The sequence below is a fragment of the Hakea prostrata genome, chromosome 4 (genome assembly GCF_041222555.1).
Source record: "Hakea prostrata isolate BN-2017 chromosome 4, UWA_Hpros_2, whole genome shotgun sequence".
Classification (NCBI taxonomy): Eukaryota; Viridiplantae; Streptophyta; class Magnoliopsida; order Proteales; family Proteaceae; genus Hakea; species Hakea prostrata.
Window position 1 is genome coordinate 31,172,537 of NC_142603.1, and position 23,224 is coordinate 31,195,760.

At 39.2% G+C, this 23,224-nt stretch overlaps 1 protein-coding gene across 6 annotated transcripts in view; it reads left to right on the forward strand.

The window, feature by feature from the left end:
- Positions 1-836: 836 nt before the first annotated feature.
- Positions 837-23,224, forward strand: part of LOC149018684 (dihydroorotate dehydrogenase (quinone), mitochondrial) — a 41,427-nt gene continuing 19,039 nt past the window's right edge. For 2 of the 6 annotated variants that reach the window (XR_016172962.1, XM_089152835.1), the window contains exons 1-9: positions 837-1,050; positions 1,171-1,260; positions 1,614-1,779; positions 2,377-2,459; positions 10,898-11,221; positions 11,397-11,652; positions 11,916-11,996; positions 12,079-12,186; positions 12,285-12,314. Coding sequence is in view for 5 of the 6 variants with exons in the window: in XM_089152835.1 (XP_089008961.1) it covers positions 1,645-1,779; positions 2,377-2,459; positions 10,898-11,221; positions 11,397-11,652; positions 11,916-11,996; positions 12,079-12,186; positions 12,285-12,314 (1,017 nt within the window). In the remaining variant the exon portion in view is untranslated. The other 4 variants (XM_089152836.1, XM_089152838.1, XM_089152837.1 and 1 more) reach the window with 4 other exon arrangements.

The window sequence follows — 23,224 nt, forward strand, 5'->3', positions numbered from 1 at the left end:
GAGTTTTATGGGAATTTTTTTTTTTGGTTCCAATCGTTTAATATAATCACAAACTTTAGAAGATTGAAAGCCTAAACGAGAATGCCAAAGATCTGTGGTGGGAGAAGCAATAATGGAAATAGGGAGATCCAACTACAACTAATAAAGACCATTGCATGCCTTACAAAGCCCAATCCTCTCCTTCGTGGAAATGACATGTATCACACAATCAAGAAAGAAAATTAGGGATAAACCTCATATCCAAAAAAAAAAAAGCCCAAAAGAACGAATATGTAACACGTTCACGAGGGATAAACAGAGTGTGGGGCTACAATGCCCGATATGGGTAACAGTAGCAACACCTTATTTGGAAGACGAATAGATTGGGCGTGGGGGACTACTTTGATAAAATAAAGGCAGATAAAAAATCATATGGAGATTGGTACCGAAATCAATAACTCATAATAAAAATACTTTATCTACAACATTTACCAAAGGAGAGAGAAATTTATGAAATTAATTTGTGGATAAACATGATGCAACAATGGGAGCAGCCATAATTGTAGTAGTCATGGAAGAAGATGATGAACAAGTGACGGCGCATGCTTAGAATCGATTGTTAGGTTGATACCATATTAAGATGACTCATCAATAGAAAAAATGATTGAATGAATTTCATACCAGAGAATTCTCAAACAAATAAACAACACATATCCTATGCTGATGGGAAAACAATGAACAATAAAAAAAAGTACAAAATATGAATATACGACATATGAAAAGGTTTGAATGGAAAAACCAATAAAGGAATGAAAGTTAGAGATCATATGGAAATAATTCAAATAGGAGGAGGAAATCATATAAAATGCTTACCCATCACGTAGTCTTCCTTCCCTCTGCTTCGCTTTCCCGATCACATCTGACTCTCTCATCTTCATTGTCTTAATGTGCAGTGTTCTTCCGGAAACGCTTTTAATGGGAATTTGTAAAGAGAGATTTTGAGAAACCGGGTCTTGGGAAATCGGCGGGCTTAAGATTAAATGGTTTACTGTTGGGCTGCCACGCTTAAAAGTTTGCTAGTTTAATCCTAATCGTTTATTTGGTATTTTACAGGCATCTGCTTTTGGCAGTGCACACTGCACAGAGGAATTTTTTCCATCCGAGAATCTAAAACCCAAAACCTGCTTGCAGGTACAGCTATTCTACGAGGTACCGAGATTCCAACATCAACTCCTCAACGGACTCTTATCGACGGACGATCATCGACAACCAGATTTAAGTGTTGGTTCCACATTCTCTCTTCATCTGCATTTAATCTTCAGATATTGTTCGGTTTCTCTGATTCTGTCCAATTGAAGCGTTATAGACATTGTTTTTGGAGGGAATATATCTTTGTCAAGGGTTACTTTTCTTCTTTTAACTTTTCCATTCAGTCCTCGTTGCTTTCATGTGATGGGGGAAGATAAGTAGTTAGTGGATGAATCCAAAATTTCATGTTTTCCAAGCTTTGCCCCGTTTATTCCGATTTCTTTCTATGTTCGTATTTGTGCGTTAAACAGAGAATCTGAAAGCTTTCCTTTTTTTCTCATTCATTACCGGTTTAAGCTCACATATTGTTTTTCTTTGGTTATCAGCTAACTGAATTTCAGAGAAGAAGGCGCTTCCATGGCCGCAAAGGCTTCCAGGAAATTTTTCAGGGAGGCTTTGTACAGGAAAACGAATTTTAAAGCTTTTGCTGGGTCCAGACATTGGAGTTCGGTTGCTGAGACTGCTCCAAAGATCCCTCAGTCTTCTAAGAAAGTATAACTAAAGCCTAAGTTTTGTCTTCCTCTTCCTCTTGTTATCTCTGAATCATTCTCATTCGTTTAAGAATGCAAAAGCTTTGTCTGACTAGTTCTGGAAAGAAGAAAAATATGAATAATAGAATGACTTTGCAAGTTTGGGTTCTATCCGTGTATCTATCAAGTATCAACTAAAGTCCAACATACCAAAAGAGAAGGGAAAAAACTACATATTAACACTAGACGAGATAGGGATCTTTTCCTCGGGATAGCCTTTGCGATTCCTACTGCTTTGTCTTCACTCTCTATTTTCTACATTGCTTGTTCTGTCAGAAGCCTTTTGGTATGCTCGTGTTGCTTTCTTGAGCATTTATATATTATTTACTAAGAAGTTGCCGGTTGCATTGCCAACTTGGCTAAATTTTAACCTTGTTGAGGAAAACAAAATTTTAGATGTGAACTTTCCAGAAATGAAATAGATAGAATTAAGCTTATGCTGAACTGTGGGTTTTATGGTGGATATCTTTTCTTCTTTGTATAAGTTTCTGTTGAAGGCGTTTGATGTTGGCTAACTTTAATTCTAAATTTCAATTTCCTAATACGCTTTAGTTTGTAGGGGAGGTTATTGACTGGGGCCACAATTGGCCTATTGATTGCTGGGGGAGCTTATGTGAGTACTGCAGATGAAGCAACTTTCTGGTACACCATTCAATTTTCCATAATTATGCAGTTGTTTTCATGTCAAACTTACTTATTTATCTTTTGTTTTGATGCTGCTAATGGATATATGATCATAAATAGAAGTCCTTGGCTTTATTATCAATTTTGTTTGATGGACTGTTGTCTTTCTAAGGTTTGAGATTGTTAATAGGTTAAACTGAGTATTAATGTTTGGTGCTACCAGATGGTAGGAGGTTCTTAGTGGTTCTTTCTGTGTATTTGATATACTATTTAGATGGTGCAGAGTGCAGTTGTTGTTTGTGATTCATTTTCATATTGAAGGGATCACAAAGACTCTTAAAAATCTTGTCAACATCTTTGAGTGATACTTCTTCTGTTATTTCACCAACTGATGAGTTACTTGGGATCTTTATTTTCCTTAGTAAGGGCACTATGAAGTTGAAGTGAAAGAAACAAACTATCATTTTAATTTCTACTCTGTAACTAATTAGCTTGTTTAGTGGTTCCTGGGTAGTGGCCACAGTACAACACCTTTCCCCCCCCTTTAGGTCGAATTTGAGTAGGAAATTGAATAGTTGGATGGACTTGATGGTGGCGATATTACAGCTTATCAATTAAACATCTGTTCTTACTGGTGGAATGCCATTAAAATATTTCTGTAAAAATTTCATCCATAGATAATGCACTGTTTGAGGTGGAGTAATAACTGAAATTTTGCTGGAGGGATTATAGTGTTTGTGTTGCCAGGATGCTGGTACGGTTCCCTTCTATTCTTTAGCTGCCCTTTTGCCTGATCGAATGTGCAGAGTGATGCAGCTGGCCTAACCCTAATCCCTGATTAGTAATCAATTAGATTTGCTGCAACAGACTCAGGTTACAATTATTGGAAAAATAATAAAAGATACTTTTTGGATTCACTGTTTTAGCAGTGTACAATGGGGAAAAAAAGGGGAATAAAGAAGAGAGAAGAGAATATAGGAGAGGAGAGAAATTAGGCTGTCCAAACTTATCAAACTTGGATCTAGTGATGTGTAAATGGTTTACAAAAATAAATAATAATATATCAAACTTTTTATAGTAGGATTTTAAGTGTTATTGCGTTCAATTTTTTTGGCTGTTTAATTATGATCATATGAGATCTGATTAAAGACATGTTCGATCGATTGGGATTGGCAACACGCAAGATACATGTCCTATGGTCTTTCAAGAGATATTGTTTTGCGGGGTACATCAATTAAAATGTTTATTGAATGTAATGATAGTATTGATGGAAATATTAAATAGGTTTTAGGTAATTTTTTAGCACTTGCTGGAATCGCTGGATGGATCGCAGGCTTCAAAGAGAGTTTCTAGACAACACAGGGTCCTCCTTAAAAGGACCCTACTCAAACTCCCTTGGCTGTGAATTCTGTATTATTTTCATTGATCAAAACTGATTTGTTACAGCAGTAGGCTTTGAATTTGTAGCCATTACATAAAGACTCCAAATAAGACTCAATGTAGGAGACCAGATTCTAGAACATCTTTGGACTCCTACTCAGACTCCACAGCCACTAACCCCTTCTTTCTCCTCATCTCCCTCTACCCTACGACAATTCTTTTCTTCAATTTCTGATCGAGAAACCTCCAAGAGCCCTGCTGTTCCGATCCCCAGTCCACTGCTAGTCCTCTTTTGGCTACCCAAAACCTTCGGCCAGCAATCCCAGCGCCTTCTCCCCCCTTCAAAACCCAAGAAACAGCCTCCTTGCATCTTGCGCAACCAAGAAAGAAGAAAGAAAGAAAGAAAAGATAAGAGAAGAAAGAAGAAAGAAGGAGAGAAGGAGAAAAGAAGAAAAGAAAGAAAACTAAAGAAAGAAGGTGAGCAACCCCCTCTTGCTGCATGCTTCCCATAGCCCCATTCCCTCAAATCTGAACCTTTCCTAGTCCCATTGCAATCTGTTAAAACACTAACTTTATTTCCTTCTTAACCCACCTAGGTTTTTGTTAATCCAAAGTCCAAACTTACCCTAAACCTTAGTCAACCCAAAACCAACCCATCTGGAGATTATTGAAATCCCTAAAACCTTTCCCAATCCATCTCCAGACCCTAGAAATATTGCTGTGAGTAAAGGTATTAAACCATAAGTACTCCAGCCTCCTTGTTTACATCAGGAAATCCCATCTCTTTCTTGCTCTCAACCTTTGGCTGCTTGGTAATAGACTTCAATATTTACTGCATTTTTGCTTGGGGGGTGGTACATTGAGGGGATTCAACACCAATGACTTCCCTTTGAAATTTAAGATGCTTTGATTCTACACTGTTGTCATACACCCAAGGGCGTCCAAGTAACACATCGGTGAGCACCTTAGGGATAATATCGCGCCAAACATTCTCCTCGTAGTCTTAACTTTCAAGGGGACCAAACAATGGTTCTTAACCTCCAAAGTGTCAATTATTTAACAAAGAGTCAATGACACTGTGTAAGGTTGTGGGTGAGACTCCACCTTGAGTTACTAATCAACCACAAAAGCTTATGATACGACATTGACGCAACTGCCACTGTCAACAATCACTTGGGCTGGGGCTGGGGCTGGTCTGCTTCCATGAGTGCATAAAAAATACAATGTCGTATCCAATCCTCATCTTCTTTTTCAGCCAATAGAATTTTGGTCACCAAATTGACCTCATAAGTATCTTCTTCATAGCCTTCATACCATGTGTCATCTGCTTCTTCTCCTCTTTGATTAGTGTCGATAAGCTGTTCATCAATCATCATCTTCATGTACCTCAATATGTGAAATTAGGTTGTTAAAATTTTCCATGTACTCTTCAATGGATATAGTGCCTTGGCGAATGGTGTTAAGTGATCATATAGCCTCCTACAGAAGGTAGAAGGAAGGAACTTTGCCTTGAGAAGGTCTTTCATCTCTTCCGATGTGGTTGGCTCTTTACGTAGGTGATGCTACTTTGACTCATAATTTCACCACCACTCCCTTGCTGGTCTGGTCAACGTAGCATGAGTCAGCTTTAATTTTTGCTCCTTTGTCAAGGAGAACCAATCAAAATAGCTGTCAAAAGCGCACAACCAGTCATAGAAAAGAATGGGAATAGATTTCCTATATAATCCTTCAATTCCATCTTAATTTTGTGTTTATCATCTTGTCGCCCACCACCAAAGTTGTCATTATGTTCTTTATGTTGCATTTGGACCCTTTGAGGAACCGGGAGATGATGTTGTTGACGAGTTGGAGGTCTCTCTTTAGTAGCTTACTTTGTACTTATTGGTTTTCTGCATCTCTCTCTCTCCATGATGTCAAATCTGTGCATCAACCTTTGTAGAACTTGAAATAGATCATTGATAGAAATTGGAGCATGGTTAGAGTTCTTAGAACTGCCTCCTTGAATCTGGCTTTGATACCAAATAATGTAAGGCTAAGATCAAGGCTGACAGCCAATTAAACCCACAAACCAGAAAATTCAGAACTAAGACAGAATTTTAGTCTAAGATGGCCAAATCAAATTGTAGAGATAGATCAGAATTTGAATGAGGGACAACATTAGTTCAATACAGCAGCAACTTCAACCCTAGCTTGAACAAGAGATGAAAAGAAAAAGGATAAAGGTGCTTCAGCTCTCAGTATTTAGCTTCAGCAGCAAGGTCCTTACCTGTCTTATCACTCAAGTAAAAAGACATGATAATAAATTCAAAGCAAAGCTTCATTAGTAAGTTCATAAGAATCTGTGGGCTGAGAACAGCCTATTATATATTCATAGAGTGCTATTACTTGCTCTCCAAGTTACATAAAATATTTAATCTATGGGCTGAGAATATCTTCCTGACTTAGCTAATATTTTAAGCAACCAAAAAAAAAATAAAAAAATAGAACTTTCTATAATTAAGAAAGTTAGGATCTAGGCTTTATAATCACCCACATGCTTGAATCCTAAAATACAACTAACTTTTAGAATGTAGGAAACAAATAATAGAGACTAAATAAAATCTAATGAGGTCTTCAATCTTCCAAAGCTGGAGATGCAAGTGGGTCTCATCTAATCTTTCATAATAGGGAAAATTTAAGGGACACCCCAAAATATAGTGAAAATTACAGACACCCCAAAAATATTTAAATTGGTAGAGAGACCCCAAAATGTCTCTTATAATGGAACAATGGTACAGTTCATTAGCAGATTCCATTAAGTCAGGTTAGATAATTCATAATTCCTAAATTGGCCTTAATGTCTTGTGACTTTATAGTATTACCCTTAACCACTTGCCTCTAATTTTTTATAATTTTATGATGCTGCCTCTAGTGGAATAAAATCCTAATTCGATAAATCCCAATTAATAGATACCAGACATCCATCTTCTTCCTCCCCCCCCCCCCCCCCCCCAAAAAAAAAAAAAAAAAAAGGGTCATGACTGACTCTGCAACTCCAGTTCCTTCACCTGTTTCACAGCTATGAAGCTGTGCATAATACTATGATTCATCTAGTCTTGTAACCTTTACTACCCACCACCCATCATTATCATAAGCACCCACTTCATTACTTATACGAAACTCAGAAGCATGATTTCCAGAGCTGTCATTTGGTTGCAATGAACAATTTCTCTTAACCAGCATCTGCTAACAATCTTTTTTATTCCAGAGAAACTTGTTTCATTTTTGTTGACAAAACCTTGGCTGCATAGTAAGAATCCTCAAACCCTTCTTCTTGGCTGTAAATTTCAACAAAATCTTCAATGTGATAGGCCAGGGTTGATTTTGAGTGAATTTTTTTTACTGAAAAGAGGAGATTATTTGTGTTCAATTAGAGGAAATTAAACCAGTTTTTGATTTGTAGATGAGAAACCCCAAAATAACAGAAGAAGACACATTCATATTCTCACAGAGCTGGGGCACTTAAACTTTGCCGATGCTTCCTTGTCGTTTGGTTTGCAGCAGGAGCAATGACAAATGAGGAAGAGGGAAAGAGGAGAGAGAAAAGGTATTGTGGTTAAAAATGTTTTGATAAAACCCTTCTAATACCTCCCAAAATCAATACAAAAATGCCAGAAATTAACAAGATAGTACTGGTTTTAATGGTGCCAGTCACCCCCGTACCCAGAGGTGCCCCTTAGCCTACGGCTGCCCAAAATCACTCCCATCATATTTGATGCCCTCACCACTCCCTTGTCCCTCTATTTATTATCCCCAATTAACCCTAATTCTCTCTCTCTCTCTCTCCTCCACATGGGCTCATCCTAGGGTCCTAACAACTACTGGCCCCTCAAAAATCACCTTGTCCTCAAGGTGATGGAAAAAATTTGAGGTTGAGTCGTCACATGTGTGCCAGCCATCTTCCGCGAATCGTGTAAGTGCCGAAACAAAATTACCTCCAACTAACTGTAGAGTTTTTTGGTATTTGATAGCCGGACTGCAAGTTGCCTAATGCTCACCAGATTAGCATCATCGGGAAGCATGTATCTCTTTTCCAATGCTTCGGGTGCACCCCAAGCCAGAACATCCTCTCTGCCCAGTAGAATTGATCCAGCATAAATGGGCACAACACCGTTGGAATTCCCGAATGTAGTGCTTCTGCAGTCGATCCATGCCATGATGAATTACCAAGGCACATCTTGGAAACAGCCACTTGTATGACATAGCCCCAGAAAAGCAAAATAAATGACCACCGAAGAGCAGTATTCCATCCTTACGACCAGGCCCTTGATTGGAGGATGATCTCGTCTTGGCAGCTATCTCTTGGGTGGCAGCATTCAAAGCTTCATAGCCAGCGGTGAAGAGGATGAATCGATAACCTGTGATCCCTATAATTGCTTCAAGTACTCGAAGAAATGCTCGAGGCTTCGTTAGAAAACCCATGCTCCCAATAGAACTCAGCCCTAAAAAGATGGGTAAAATGGAGGCTGGAGTTTTCAGGAAATATTCCAAATCAGCATGCTGTACACACAGTTCATTCGTTGTTTTGAGACACCCTGAAGGCAACAGAGCCGAAATTTCTTTGTAGTTATGAAACAGTCGAAGACTGCACTGTGGAGCATCGCAGTTCCGGCATCCTGTCCCTTTGTGAACGAAATCAACCCTGTGAGAAACATCAGGTCCTTGCGCTTCCACCGCACGAGCAGCCTCCCTGGTACTACCAGTTGTGTTGGAAATTTCTGTCGCTGGCAACGAAACCAGGCAGAACCACAACCTCACGCTGCGCTCCATTCTCGCCGCTTGCGTTCTTACTCGATGTTGCGAGGTTGAAGATGAGGATTTTCCCATTTTATGGCTTGGTTAGGCCTTGGTTCGGTGAGTGCTTGGGTCGAATTAATCTTAGGTGTGGGTTGTGGTCCAACTGGGTTATTTGGGTCCAAGTGTTAAATGAAATGTATTGGATTTTGTTGGAGTGAAATGGGCCAGGCCCATAGTGGGTCTTTGAATCGGTGGGGTTCACACACTTAAACCCATGAGTAGAAAAGGATAAGCTGGATATTTGATTAACAAAATGGGTTGGGCCTAGGGTTAATACGATGGGTTGGGCCCAAGGTTTTTTTTAGGAAACCTGATGGCCCAATCTTTGGTGAGCTTGGCACCGATATTGCGGTCCTAAGTTGGGCCCAAATAAAGGAGTCGTTGGTCCGTAGAGTATGAACCAAACCCATTAATAGGTTTATTGTAAACCAAACAAACCCGGAACTTCCTCTAGTATCGTCTTCTCCATCTGTGGCGAGCAGCAACCCTAGACGCCGCCGGAAGATTTTGGCCATCCTCTCTCGCCTTCGGCCTCATCTAAGGGGGTTTCGCCAGAGCTCGAACCACCCAGCTCATCAACCCTCTGAATTGACGACGCCTCTTCTCTCGCCCAAGAGCAAAGTCTTAAGAAGCCCCTTCTCCAGCAGAATCAGCGTAGAGATCGAACTTCAACTCAGAAAAAATGTTTTGAATGATTGACTCTCCCTTCTGCTTATTTTCCCTTGTTCGGCAAGGAAAATTCTTAGCCACTACTGGATTTCTCATTCTTATGCTGCTAGGCTTCATCTCTTTGCAATTCTCAGCGTAAACTTTTGATTCATCATTGTGTTCCTTAGCATCGACTTCTCTCTGATGGGTGTTCGCAACCAAGCTCGAATCCGGCGTCTTCCCTTCATCGAAATCTTGTTGTAGAGCTGCTTTGAAGTGTGTCCAATCGAACACTGGCCGATGCTTTTGGTAAACCCACTCTAAGGCTTCTCCATCCAGATGTTGGAGAGCCACACTCAGTTGTTGCTCGTACCCGATGTGATTTTCCCAACAGAAGAACATTACCTCTATCAACCATCTCTGAACTCCTTCACCAGAAAACGAAGGCAGTGCCATGATGCCATCACCCCCTGGATCGTTACAGCTTTGATGCCAATTGATAAAACCCTACTAATACCTCCCAAAATCAATACAAAAATGCCAGAAATTAACAAGACAATATTGGTTTTAATTGTGCCAGTCACCCCCACACCCAGAGGTGCCCCTCAGCCTATGGCTGCCCAAAATCACTCCCATCATATTCTATGCCCTCACCACTCCCTTGTCCCTCTATTTATTATCCCCAATTAACCTAATTCTCTCTCTCTCTCCTCCACATGGGCTCATCCTAGGGTCCTAACATGTTTTTTTTATATTGGATTGATTTCAACCATTGGATCTTTTAAGTGGACACGTGTTATGCATCTGTCAAGTATTGGATGGCAATGGATGATACCATAAATGTACACCATAAAAATCCTAAATTTTGATGGGAAAGAAAAAAGAAAATAGTATATTGCTCTTTCTAAGTTATAATATATAGAATAGGGTAAAATCATAATTTTAATTTTTAGTATTGAAATATTACTAAGGATATATTTGTCTTATCCTCTTATTCAATTTACCATTCTAACAGAAAAGGTTGCGGTTGCCAGTTTAAGAGACATTTTGGGGTGTCTTTGCCAATCTGATATATTTTTGGGGTGTCTATGATTTTCATTTTTTTTTTGGGAGTCCCTGAAATTTTTCCTTAATAATATTCTCATTAAGATCACAAATGAAGCTGTGTCACTGTTCACATTACTGCATTAGTGTACACGTGAACAGTGTTTTGGCTCTTCTAGAAGCCCAGTTATGCAACTACTTGGCCCTATGGCCCAAGGGGTTGGTTCAAAAGTGAACCAGCCCTGTTCCTAATTCTTCTGTTATATTTCTTGCCAAACAGCTCAGCATCTACATCACTGCATGTCTGTCTGTGCACAGGTGCTTATGTAAACTTTGCAGCAAACTGAGAAACTTCTGTTTCGTGTGGCTAATGGGTTATGTTGGAACTCCTCTATTAAGTTGATAGGGAAACGTTTCTTTAGTTTTAAAATACTGATGAACTGTTATCTTCATGCTATATTCATGCCTATAGAATAGCTTGCTCTAATCTACTTATACATGCTGTATTTTTCTGGTTAATGGACATGTCTTAAATTTACATTCTGCAGTGGTTGGCTATTTTCAGCTACAAAACTTGTGAATCCATTATTTGCCTTTCTGGATTCAGAAGTTGCTCATCGACTGGCAGTCTCTGCAGCTGCCCGTGGTTTGGTTCCAAAGGAGAAAAGGCCAGATCCATTGATATTGGGGCTGGAAGTTTGGGGACGCAAATTTTCGAATCCAATAGGTCTTGCTGCTGGTTTCGATAAAAATGCTGAGGCTGTAGAAGGACTGTTAGGGTTAGGTTTTGGGTTTGTGGAGGTGGGTTCAGTGACTCCTGTTCCACAGGAGGGTAATCCAAAGCCTCGTATCTTCAGATTGCAAGAGGAGGGGTAAGCCTGCATATTGCATCCCAGCCTTTTCCATTCAGTAAATAACCTTAGTTGAAATTGCTTACTCTTGTGGAGTCCGAGTTTCACTATCAACAAGAAGAGTTAGAAATTGTGTTTGGCCTTGTTCATATTTCTGTTTTTTGTAATGATTTGTGGAGCTGCTTGGTTTTGGCAGTGCTATTATAAACCGATGTGGCTTTAATAGTGAAGGAATTGTGGCTGTTGCAAAACGTTTGGGTGCTCAGCATGGTAAGAGAAAGCTGGCTGAAATATCAAGCACTTCGACCTCCTCTAGTGATGAAGTTCAATCTGGTGGAAAGGCAGGGCCTGGAATTCTTGGGGTTAATCTTGGCAAGAATAAGACAAGTGAAGATGCCGCTGCTGACTATGTTCAAGGGGTTCATACTTTGTCCCAGTATGCTGATTATTTGGTATGTTCTTTCCTTTTTGTTTTATGTTGCCGTGGCTTTTTTCTAACTTAGACACTTGACACAGTATGTTATCTTTTGGTTGGTAGACCTAAATGTTTAAAATGCTGAAAGAATACATTAATGCTCTGTTAATCTCTATGAAAAAGATTCACATCAGAGTGTTATAATATCAAGTCCCATACTAATCAAGTCACTCAACTTTTCATACTTTCTTGGGAATTCATTAAATTTAGCCCATACAAACTAGTAGTATTGCTGTGCAGGTTATAAATGTTTCATCACCAAACACTCCTGGACTGCGTAAACTTCAGGGAAGAAAACAATTAAAGGACCTTGTTAAGAAGGTTTAGATCTCCATGAACATATTTAGCTATTGATTACCCCTAACAACAGAAAGACCAACTGCTCCCTTGTTTTGTTCTGAAGGTACAAGCTGCTCGTGATGAGATGCAATGGGGTGAAGAGGGCCCTCCACCATTGCTTGTGAAAATTGCTCCAGACTTGTCTAAAGAAGACCTTGAAGACATTGCGGCAGTATGTAGAGTTTTACTTTTTAAGTTGTTTTATTTACTATTGACCTGTTGATTCCATCTAAAGTCTCTCGTGGTTTTTGTTGTTTTTCATTGTTACAGGTTGCTCTTACTCTCCGCTTGGATGGATTGGTAAAATTTTCTTGACCAGAATGTCAAGTCGTTAACCTCCTTATATTTGAGTTAAATGATACTATAGTGGGTGCTTTACTCTGTTCTTCGTTATCATATGTCACTAAGTTAGCAGTATTATTGATGTAAACCCAGATTTAGGGTTAAGGGCTGTATTGGAATTTTCCTAAATCAAAGGGTTTCCCAAGAATTCCAACAAAGAGGAAGGCTTATTCCAGAATGTTCAGGATGTTCTATGGCCCTAAAACCCTGCTGTAATGGTGAACTCAGACCTGAACATAACTAAAATTCAAAACTAGGGTGGGTTTTTTTTTTTTTTTTTTTTTTGGGGGGGGGGGGATTCAACTATGGTTGGACAGGGCCTGCCCTTGCCGTTTCTGCAATTTCAGAACTTGTTTATAATGATTCTGGGACTTGGGGAAGGTCCGAATTGCATAAGCTTTAGGTTTTTAGAACTTTGAGAAAAGTTGCAGAAATTAGATGAAGAAGACGAAGTGCGTAATTTTCTTAAAGCTAGGGAAACAGGATTGAATTGAGGGAATAAAGGTAGGACTGTCTTCTAGGGAGTGGTGTGATCCTAATGGAAGCAAAAAGGGGTAAGGTACTGGGGATAGGGAGTTGCAGGGGTAGGATCCTAGGGCTGCCGTGGGGAGACCCGCAAGTGCTGGGGGAAGTGGGGAAAGGGCTGGGAAGAGTTGTGGACTTGCAGGGTTCGGGTGGGGGGGGGCTGCTGGAGTGTTGCGGCAGCAGGGGGGGATTCAGAGGTGCGCAGGACAGGGGAGGGGCAGCGAAGAGGCTGAAAAACAGTGGTAGGGGATGCTTGTGTGGGCAGGGAAAATGGGTTTTTTTGGGGGGGCTTACTTGGTAGGAGCTTTTGGAGATGCTTAATGGCTGCTGTGAAGGAACTTAGCTGCTGGTTGTAGATGAAAAAAGCTCTTCAAAATCCGCCGTGGCCCTCCCAAAGAGAACCACGGCCTGTGTTCCACAAAGACTTATTTTTATTCAATCAAAATTGAAGAATTCCAAAGAAGTTCTTGGCTATTTATGGCCTTTATTTTAACTGACTCTATGTGGGAATCCTTAATAGACAAGGATCCCACCACTTGACTAAACCCTTGATTTGGAATCTAAATAATAAAAGACCTTAACTCTAGGTGGGATTCCTTTATAGATTAGGATCCCATCACATGAATTAAACACATGCTGAAATGAAACTTTAAGTGACTTAAAACTCTAATTAGCACATGCTAAATTTAGTAGCATTCTAATTGACATGTGCTAGACTATTGACTTAAGTACTCAAAAGAGTCAAAACAGATTTAATTCAAGAAATAAAAACAAACTCAAACTCTAGAAGTAGAACTGGAAATAATTCCAGCACTCACAAGAGGGCTAAGATGCCCTAAATACCCTACTAGGGGGTTCGCCCAGATCAAGGGGGCTTCTTGGAGCCATCCAGGTGGCCCCACTTAGGGTTTCTTGTTGGCAGTGAGCATTGACATCTAACATCCCAAGGAAATTGGATGATATTTCTGAACATTTAAATTCCTAAAATGAAATTACAGATATTACAGAAACCTAAATTCATGGCCTCGTGAGGTGAAAAAAGAAAAAAAGCACTCGAAACAGAGGCAGCCTTCTTCCAGCAGCAGTATCATTTTCAAATTTTCGTCTCTTTTCTTCTCCAACATATGTTTTCATCTCCCAGTAAGGATTTTCTTTAGAAGAGATATCTGCAAATTGAGAAGATGCTAACGGAATGAAATTCCTAGTGTGACTATGTACTTACAATAGCCAGTTGTAAGGAAGAAAATCTTAATCTTTATCTCTGGCTATTGTTGGAGTTTTTCTGCAAACCCAATATCCCTTCCATGAAAACAAAATCCTGGGTCTGCTACTCTCAGCAGGACTTAACCTCTACCAACTTTGTGTAATGCTATAACAGCATCAGGAATACAAGATGACAGAACCACAGGTTGGGCTAATAATAACTGTTAAAGGGAAGAAAGAAAAGAAAATTTCCAATGGATGTTACACTAAGAGCATATAAAACACCTCTGCGTCCCTTTTAGGAAACAAATATGTTGAAGTGCTATTCAGAATGTTCTGATCAAAGTGCTTTTGATGCTTGATTTTGAAGTTCCACTGCTTCAGGTTAGCTGCAGATTGACCATGTGATCCTTAATCCTCATTTTATAGTCTTATGGGATTAGGTCTAGACTACTGTTTCCAAATTCCATATCCATACTTTCTTTGTAATTTCCACTACTCGATGAAATTGGGCATAGAAACTAGAAACAGGAAGAAGCAAAAAAGTTCCGAAACCTGTAATTTTTTTGGAAATTTGTTGAAGAAACTTGAGGATATGACAACAGGAGGTAACTTTTATTGATGTTATGTAATGTTAGTGATGATAAGGAGGCAATGGTTCAAAATAGCGGTGCTTGTATCGATGAATACTCCTGATCCAATTCCTACTACAGAAGCCATGACCCATGTAGTGTATCTGAAGAAATCTGTGAGTGTAGCAAAGGAGACCTAGGCTTGACCTTGAGATTGGTATGCCCTGCAGATGGAAACTAGGTTTAAATGTGCAAAAACAGTGGAAAAGGATTGAGCAACAAATGTGAAATGAGAAACCCCATTCTTCCCTGGAAACCCAATTTTAGGGTTAGGGTTCTTGGAAAGGATTCCCAAAAACTAAGGGTTTGCCCAGAATTTTCCTGCAACTAGTCTCCAAAAGTCAATGGGATGAGCTAAGGTACCAAGGATGTTCCTAAAGTTATTACGGGAAGGTCTAGGTAAGATTTGGTTTAACAAAACTAAGAGGGTTGTAGAATTTGGTTAACAAAAAAATGTGGGATGGATTTAGGGTTTTAACAAAGTAGCATGGGGTGATTAGGGGACCTAAACTTAACAAAAGGTACCTAGGGAAGTCTGCTTTTGGGTTTTGAGAGGTTTAGGGTTGATTTTGGGATAACTATGGGTTGATCTCTCAGTGAGGAAAAGTTCTTGGGCAGTCTTGAACTCTCTATCTTCTTCTTTTCTTTTTTCTTTCTTGTTCTTTTCTTTGTTTTCTTGTTTTAGGATCTGCTGCAAGTCAGAAACAGGGGAGGGGAGGGTTGTGACGGAGAAAAGAAAGGGGAAGATGGGGCAGCAGGGTAAGGGAGGTTGGGGGGGGGGGCTGGGAAGGATCGCAGGTGGTTGGGGGAGCATTTTAAGGCTGTCAGGGGCTGGTGGAGTTGCTGCCAGTGGTGGGACAACAAAGGGGGAGGGGTTTAGGGTTTGCGCAAGCGGGATCGCAGGTGGTAGGGGAGGCTGCTAGGGAGGAAATTAAAAAAACAGCAAATCCTACGGGTTGCCGCCACAAATTCCACCCCCAAAAACCATATTTGGATTGTGCCTCAATTATATCAATTGTACTCGAACTGTTAGATAATTATAGTTGGTGATAACAGCACGGTTTCCATCGCTATTACAGAACCGTACATGAGACTTCAGCTTCATACGGCTCCTCGAAGGCCACAAATAAATCTAAGGATCACTTCAGCATTATCTCGATATTTAGTAAGGTAAATAGAGTAAAGATAGATTGGAGTTTTAGGGCTGTTGGGGGCTGGTGGAGGAGCTGGCAGGGGTGTGACAGAAAAGGGGGAGGGGTTTAGGGTTTGTGCAGGCTGGGGAAGGGGGCTGGGGTAGGTGCGATGGGTCTAGGAGGGTTGGGGGCTTGCTGTACCTGGAGGCTGCTGTGGTCTCTTGAAGTTTTTGGAGACTGGAATAAGAGTGCTAGAGCTTGAAGATGGTGTTGATCTTTGAAGAAGATTCTCAATTTTGACTCTACTTTGGCCCCCTCAACAAGGCCACGATCCTTAATCAATTCTTGTTCAAATAATCAGACTTAACTTCATAATGAAAAAAATGTTTATGGCCTATGAAAGACTTCAATCTAATTGGGAATCCTTTATAGTTTAGGATCTCCCTTACAATTAATCTTGTTAGAAGTCACACTCTGAGAATCAAACCAGATGTGAGATTGAAGAAGAAAGCAAGGAAGAAGAGGAAGTAGTAGAATCAGTAGGGGAGAACTGCACCCTGCAATTCTGGATTAGTTTTCCAGAATCACAGGCCCTTTATTTATTATACTGTTCTCCAATTACATCCTTGGAGGACAAGCAATGTGTCCTCTAAAAAAGGAAACAACTAGTACATGAAAAGGACAGAATAAATTGATACAGGATTTTGTCCAAAATAGAAATAAATAGAAATAGAAAGTGCTAAAATAGAAACAGAAAAGAAAATGAAAAAATATGCTAAAAATGAAACTTAGGCTGCAGCCTCAAAACTTGCACACCACTCCTTGTGCAAATTTCAACACTCCCCCTCAAGATGGAGAATGCACAAAGAAAGCTTCAACTTGGACAAATAAGAATAAACTTGAATGGTAGCACCAATCGTTAGCGGCGAAGCCACATAAGGGCCGTGGGGGGCTATGCCCCTCCCCCCCAATTTTTTTAAAAATTGATTATTTCCTTTATTTTTTCCTTATTTTTCTTACTCCACATGCCACATGTGAAATATCATTATTTGGCCCCCCCTAATATTAAAAATAAAATTTTAAGGTAAAGATGATTGGTATAGATGTCATTGTTAATCATTATCTTACGTTAAACCCCTACTTTTAATGAACAAAAAGTTAAATCTTAATTAGAAACTAACTCATTATCCATAAATTTCTCCCGATTTATTCTCTCATATTTCTATTCTTATTTATTCTCTCCCGAGTCTTCTCTTTTATTCCCTATTTTTTCTCTCTTCTTTCCTCACACTTCTCACAACCGGCTTAGGTAGTTAGGGAAAATTTGGAAAAGCTAACATACGTTGGAGTTTTCCTAAATCATCTTCACAATTATCAGGTATTCACTCTCTCTCAATTTTTTTGGTATTCTTTTCAGAAAATTTTAGAAAACCACGAAGGCATGAACCAATTAAAATTATTTTTTTCAAATAATTATTGAACCAATTGATTTTTTTTTCAATTTAATTACTAAACTAATTGTTTTTTTAACATTATATTGAACTACTTATTTAAGTAATAGGTATTCTCTCTTTCTTTCTCAACTTATCTCTCTCTCTCTATTTTTTTCTTTTATTCTTTTTAGAAAACGATGACTTAATTGAATTTTTTTTGTTTAATTATTGAACTAATTGCATTAATTTTTTTTCTTCTAACATTGTATATTTGTATAGTTGTATTGGACTAATTATTGAAGTAATTGGACTAAAATATGATTAAATAATCCAGCAGTGGGTCTCACATGGGCCCACACAATATGTGTGGTAGTGTTAATGCTCGCCTAACGGGGAGGTGATCCAGACTTATTATTTGCCCCCCCCCCCATTTATTTAATCCTGGTTTTGCCCTTGCCAGTCTCGAACAGTGTAGCAATAACAGAAGCCAATGAACACTACGAGAACTTCACCTAGGAGATGATCAACATCAACTTAAAATCGTAAAAAACTTTAATTCTTCATGTCAACGAACCATCTAATAATGAAAACAATTGGCAAAATCCATAAGTACAATAGCATCAAAGGCATTGTCAGGCAAAGGTATGAGTAGGTAAAAGATAATATTGGTTACTGTAGATCAAGTAGGTAGGTAAAAGGTAGTATAAGTTACTGCGGACCAAGTATGTAAGGTCGTATGTGTTACCACAAACCAAGTAGGTAGGTAAAGCTAGTATAGGCTACTACAAACCAAGTAGGTAGGTAAAGGTTGTATAGGTTGTTACAGATCACGAAGGTAGGTAAAGGTGGTATAGGTTGTTACAGACCAAGTAGGTAGGTAAAGGTAGTGTAGGTTGCTACAGACCATGTAGTTAGTTAGGTGTTGCTGTAGAATACCATCTTAAGAGGACAAAGATCTTCACCAATAATTTTCTTCAACAAATCCTGTATAAATATAGAATCTTCATCAAGAATATTCTTCACCAAACTTGAGTAGATATAGAAAGAGTCTCCAATCTCCCCTCACGTGCAACATTACACATGGACTAGACAAAATTATAACAAAAAATAGCATTGTGGCCAAATTCCAATATAGGAAAAGAATGTCAAATCTGTAAATATCACAAAATTGAAATGGGAATGACATGATGTAATTAGGAGAAATCTCAAAAGGAACTATAAATCAAAACCAAAGGGTAAACTTGAAAGGAGAAAAAACATTTAATGGCAACATGTAAATATGGAAGCTATGGATAATAATTAGAGATGAGATTCCCAAATAAAAAAAATATTTGAAAAAGAAGAAGTCAAAGGATGTAACATGTGCTCAAAGCAAATTTCAGATACTTCCAATCAAAGTTCAGAAAACTGAAAACAAAGTGCTGAATTTTTTTTTAAAATTTTAAATCTTCATGGTAACCCTAATTCAATTAATAGTTTATCATTCCGTTCTTCAAACTGGAAACCACGACGCTCAAACCGGCAATGTATTATTGCTTTGATACCATGCTAGAAATCACACTTTGAATTCAACCAGATGTGACTTGTGAGATTGAAGAAGGAAGCAAGGAAGAAGTAGTAGAACTAGTAGGGGAGAACTGCAGCTTACGATTCTGGATTAGTTTTTTAGGATCGCAGGTCCCTTATTTATAATATTCAGTTCTCCTATTTCATCCTTGGAGGACAAGTAATCTGTCTTCTAAAAAAGGAAACAACTAGTACATGAAAAAGACAGAATAAATTGATAGAGGATTTTGTCCAATATAGAAACAAGCAGAAACAGAAAGTGCTAAAATAGAAACAAAAAAGAAAATGGAAAGTATGCCAAAAAGGAAACTCCCGCTGCAATCTCAAAACATGCGCAACACTCCTTGTGCAAATCTCAACAAATCTCTGCCACACAAATAAAGACTTTAATTTAAACTAACATCTAATGGAATCTCCTTGAAAATAGATTCCTCCTAAGACACTAGGACTTAAACATAAAGAAAGGGTTCCTTCTTGTAAATAAAGACTTGTAAGAGTCCTTTAAAGAAGACTCCTAAGGACTCAAGGACTCATCTTTAAATTTAACAAGACTTCTAACTAGTCAAGACTCTTTGAAAACTAAGAAACAATATTTCTGAAAATTAATTCCAGCATGTATTTAGCTGTAATGGACCAAAATACCCCTCTAGGAGGGTTTGGCCAGCCCTAGGCCACCCTAGGATTTCGACTAGGGGTTGAACCCTTGTTCACATCATTCCCCTTTCTGCAATTTGTCATGAAACATGAAGAAATGGTCCCCCCCCCCCCCCCCCAATTTGAAGTAGTTCAATACGTATTGATTTTATGGATATGTATCAATTTGTATTGCCATGTATTCATGTGATACTTATTGATATGACTGATACCTCTGATGCTTTTCTTTAAACAAATGTGTCTTTTACAAAATAAATGATAAGTATTACAATATTGTATCGTTTTGAGCTGTATCGTCGGATACATATCAATATGTACTGCCATATTTGAATTTTTTTTTGGTTAAAAAAAAAAGAAGAAAAAAAAGAGACATCTCGGTGTATAGTAATGTCTCAGTGTATTGGCAGATACATTGAGAGACATGGGAAACGATAAGGGAAAACACATTTCTATCGCAGGCGTGCGATATCAATGTGTATTCGACGACATGAAACGATATGGGCCGATACTTTAAACCTGGCCGATCATTCTCGACACTGAACGTTATACAAGAGTTACTCAAGTGTTCACTTGATGACCTTGAGTTCCAGCTGAAGAATGGAGTTTGTACTATAAAGAAAGGTTGGTGGTAGTGGAGGACTCTCTCTTGATTACTAAGTTGCTCACTGAATTTCATTCCACCCCATATGGAGGACTTTCCAGCTTTCTCTGGACCTATAAGCGCATTGTGGCCCTTGTGTATGGGGTTGGCATCAAAAGAACCATTAGTAACTTCATGGCTTCCTGCGATACTTGCCAACAGAAGAAACATCAATCCATGAGTCTCGTGGGACTGATTCGGCCATTACCCATATCTGAGTGTGTATGGGAGGATATCAGCATGGACTTCATTATTAGATTGCTGAAGATAGAGGAAGATGACACAATACTAGTTGTGGTAGACATGTTGACTAAGTGTGGGCATTTTATGATACTATTCCATCCCTAAACAGCCGTGTGACATGGCAACATAATTCAGCATAGAAGTCGCCAAGCTGCAAGGTTTAGCACGACCTATTGTATCCAATCTAGACCGACTGTTCCTAAGCAATTTCTGATCCGAACTGTTTTAGATTACCGGTACTAACCTCCAATACAACAATGCTTATCACCCACAGACGGATGGCCAAATGCAGTTAGTTAATAGGTGTTTGGAAATTTACATGCAATGCTTTTCTGCCCGACAACCCAATGACTGGCCCAAGTGCCTTGCATGGGCTGAGTATTGGTATAAGACCACCTATCATACTTCTACTAAGTCGACCCCTTTTCAAGCTGTGTATGGGTGTGTGCCTCCATCACTGCTCTGTTGGGATTGGTGTCCTACCAAGGTTGATGAGGTTGACACTTACCTCAAGGAGCAAGACAGAATTTTGGATTAATTAAAAAGCCAACCTTCTTGACAAATAATGTATGATCAACATTACTTTTCTTGTACCCAATAGAAGTCATTGCCTTCTGGGGGCATCCAAACCAGCATCTAGGAGACTGTATTAACCCATAAATTGACCTCTTCAACCAATAAACTTTCCTTGCAGTATTGTAATCGGAGAAACCATGTGGGATTTCCATATAGACTTCTTCTGCTAACTCCCCATGTAAGAAGGCATTCTTTACGTCTAGTTGGTGCAAGTTCCAATCTTTGTTCACAGCTACAGACAACAAGAACTCGACAGTGTTTAGTTTCACAACAGGGTGCAAAGGTCTCTTGATAATCAATCCCATAGGTCTGATAAACCCCTTTGCAACTAGTCTAGCTTTCAACTTGTTGACTGATCCATCCATATTTTGTTTAACCACAAATACTCATTTGCAGCCCACTGATTTTTTTCCTGGAGGAAGTGTAACCATCTCCCAAGTGTCATTTTTCTTCATTGCCTGTATTTCCTCTACCATAGCTGCCTTCCATCTCTTATCAGCATAGGCTTCCTGCCAACTTTTAGAAACAGATGTATATGACAAAGAAAATATAAAAGCACGGTAGGAGTCAGACAAAGAGTTATATGAAACATATTTAGCTATGGGATGTTGAGTACAAGATCTGACCCCTTTTCTAATAGCAATAGGAAGATCAAAAGAAGATACTTTAAGGGGAACAGTAGAATCTGATTTTGGAGCAGGAGACTGAAGTGGTAACGTATCACCTTTCTCCACCTGCTTTAGCCGGTTGTAATTCTTCCTCTGATAAGTCTGCACCTCCTTATTCTAGTCAATCTGGTTTTGAAAGATCCCAACAGTGTGTCTCACAGGAGTGGTCTCCCCCTGGCTAGGTTCTTCACATGGTTCATAAAATGAAGGGGGAGGATTAGAGTCCTCAGTTATACTGGACGACGTCTCCCCCTGGTCAAAAAACACATGCATCCAAAAACCTTTGGAGGAATAACAAAAGAAGAGGCTCCCTGAAGAATCTCATTTAGGACATTTAAAACCAAGTATCCTACTGGGCATTCTATTCATAAGGTAAGAAGCAGTGAGTATAGCATCACTCTAGTATTGGTCAGGTACATGCTTAGCAATCATAATGAACGGGCTATCTCTAAGAGATGCCGATTCTTCCTTTCGGCAACCCCATTTTGGGCAGCCGTATCAACGCAACTGGTCTGGTGTATTATGCCAGAGTCAGAGAGATATCTCTGAAATTCACCATCAATATACTTTGTGCCATTGTCACTGCGGAGGATCTTCACAGTGGCATTGAACTGAGTTTTAATCATATTATGAAAATCACGAAAACATCAGAAAACCTCATTTTTTTGTTTTAAAAGATAAATCCATGTAGAACGAGAGTGACAATCAATAAAAGTAAGAAAATACATATGGCTAGTAATAGACACAAGTCGGAAAGGACCCCACACATTAGTATGAATTAGCATAAAAGGAATAGTTTTTCTATTATGAAGAGAAGGTAAATAAGTAAAACGAGTTTGCTTCGCAAAAATGCAGGCTTCACAAAAAAAATTATCCTCATTACAAAAGGAAACCAAATCAGGAAATATTTTCTTAAGAGTTCCTAGAGAGGGGTGACCTAGCCTACGGTGCCACTGATGAAGGTCTGATATTACCGAATGGACCGGATTAGATGTAGTCAAAGCAGAAGCAGATCCTCCAATTGGCTCGAGCAAATAAAGTCCATTGTCTGGTTTACCACGTCCAATCTCCTTCCCCGTGACCAGATTCTGGAAGACACAATAAGATGGGAAAAAAGTTACTTTACAATTCAAGTCATGTGTAAGACTATTGATAAAGAGCAAGTTAGTAGAGAAAGAAGGAACATGTAAAACTTTAGACAAAGAAAGTGACGGAGAAAGCCGAATGGTCCCTTTTCCAGCAATGGAAGAATATGAGCCATCAACAATTCGAACTTTATCCTTTCTAGAAGTTGGAGAATATTGTAAGAAAGAGGAGGATAAACCTGTCACATGATTTGTGGCTCCTGTATCAATGATCCAAGGAGTAGAAACTGAAGAAACTTGAAAGCCTGTAAAAGTTTTACCTGAAGTAGCAAGGTAGGAGTTGGTATGGGTAGTAGAGGAAGCAGTGGTCGAGGCTGTATTGGCAGTAGAAGACTGTAGAATACGTCGTAGAGTAGCGAACTCCTCCTGTGAAAAGCCAACGTCTGCAGAGGGTGTGGTGGAAACTATCTCAGAAAGATTAGCCTTTGGTTTTCCCTTTCTTTGTGCTCG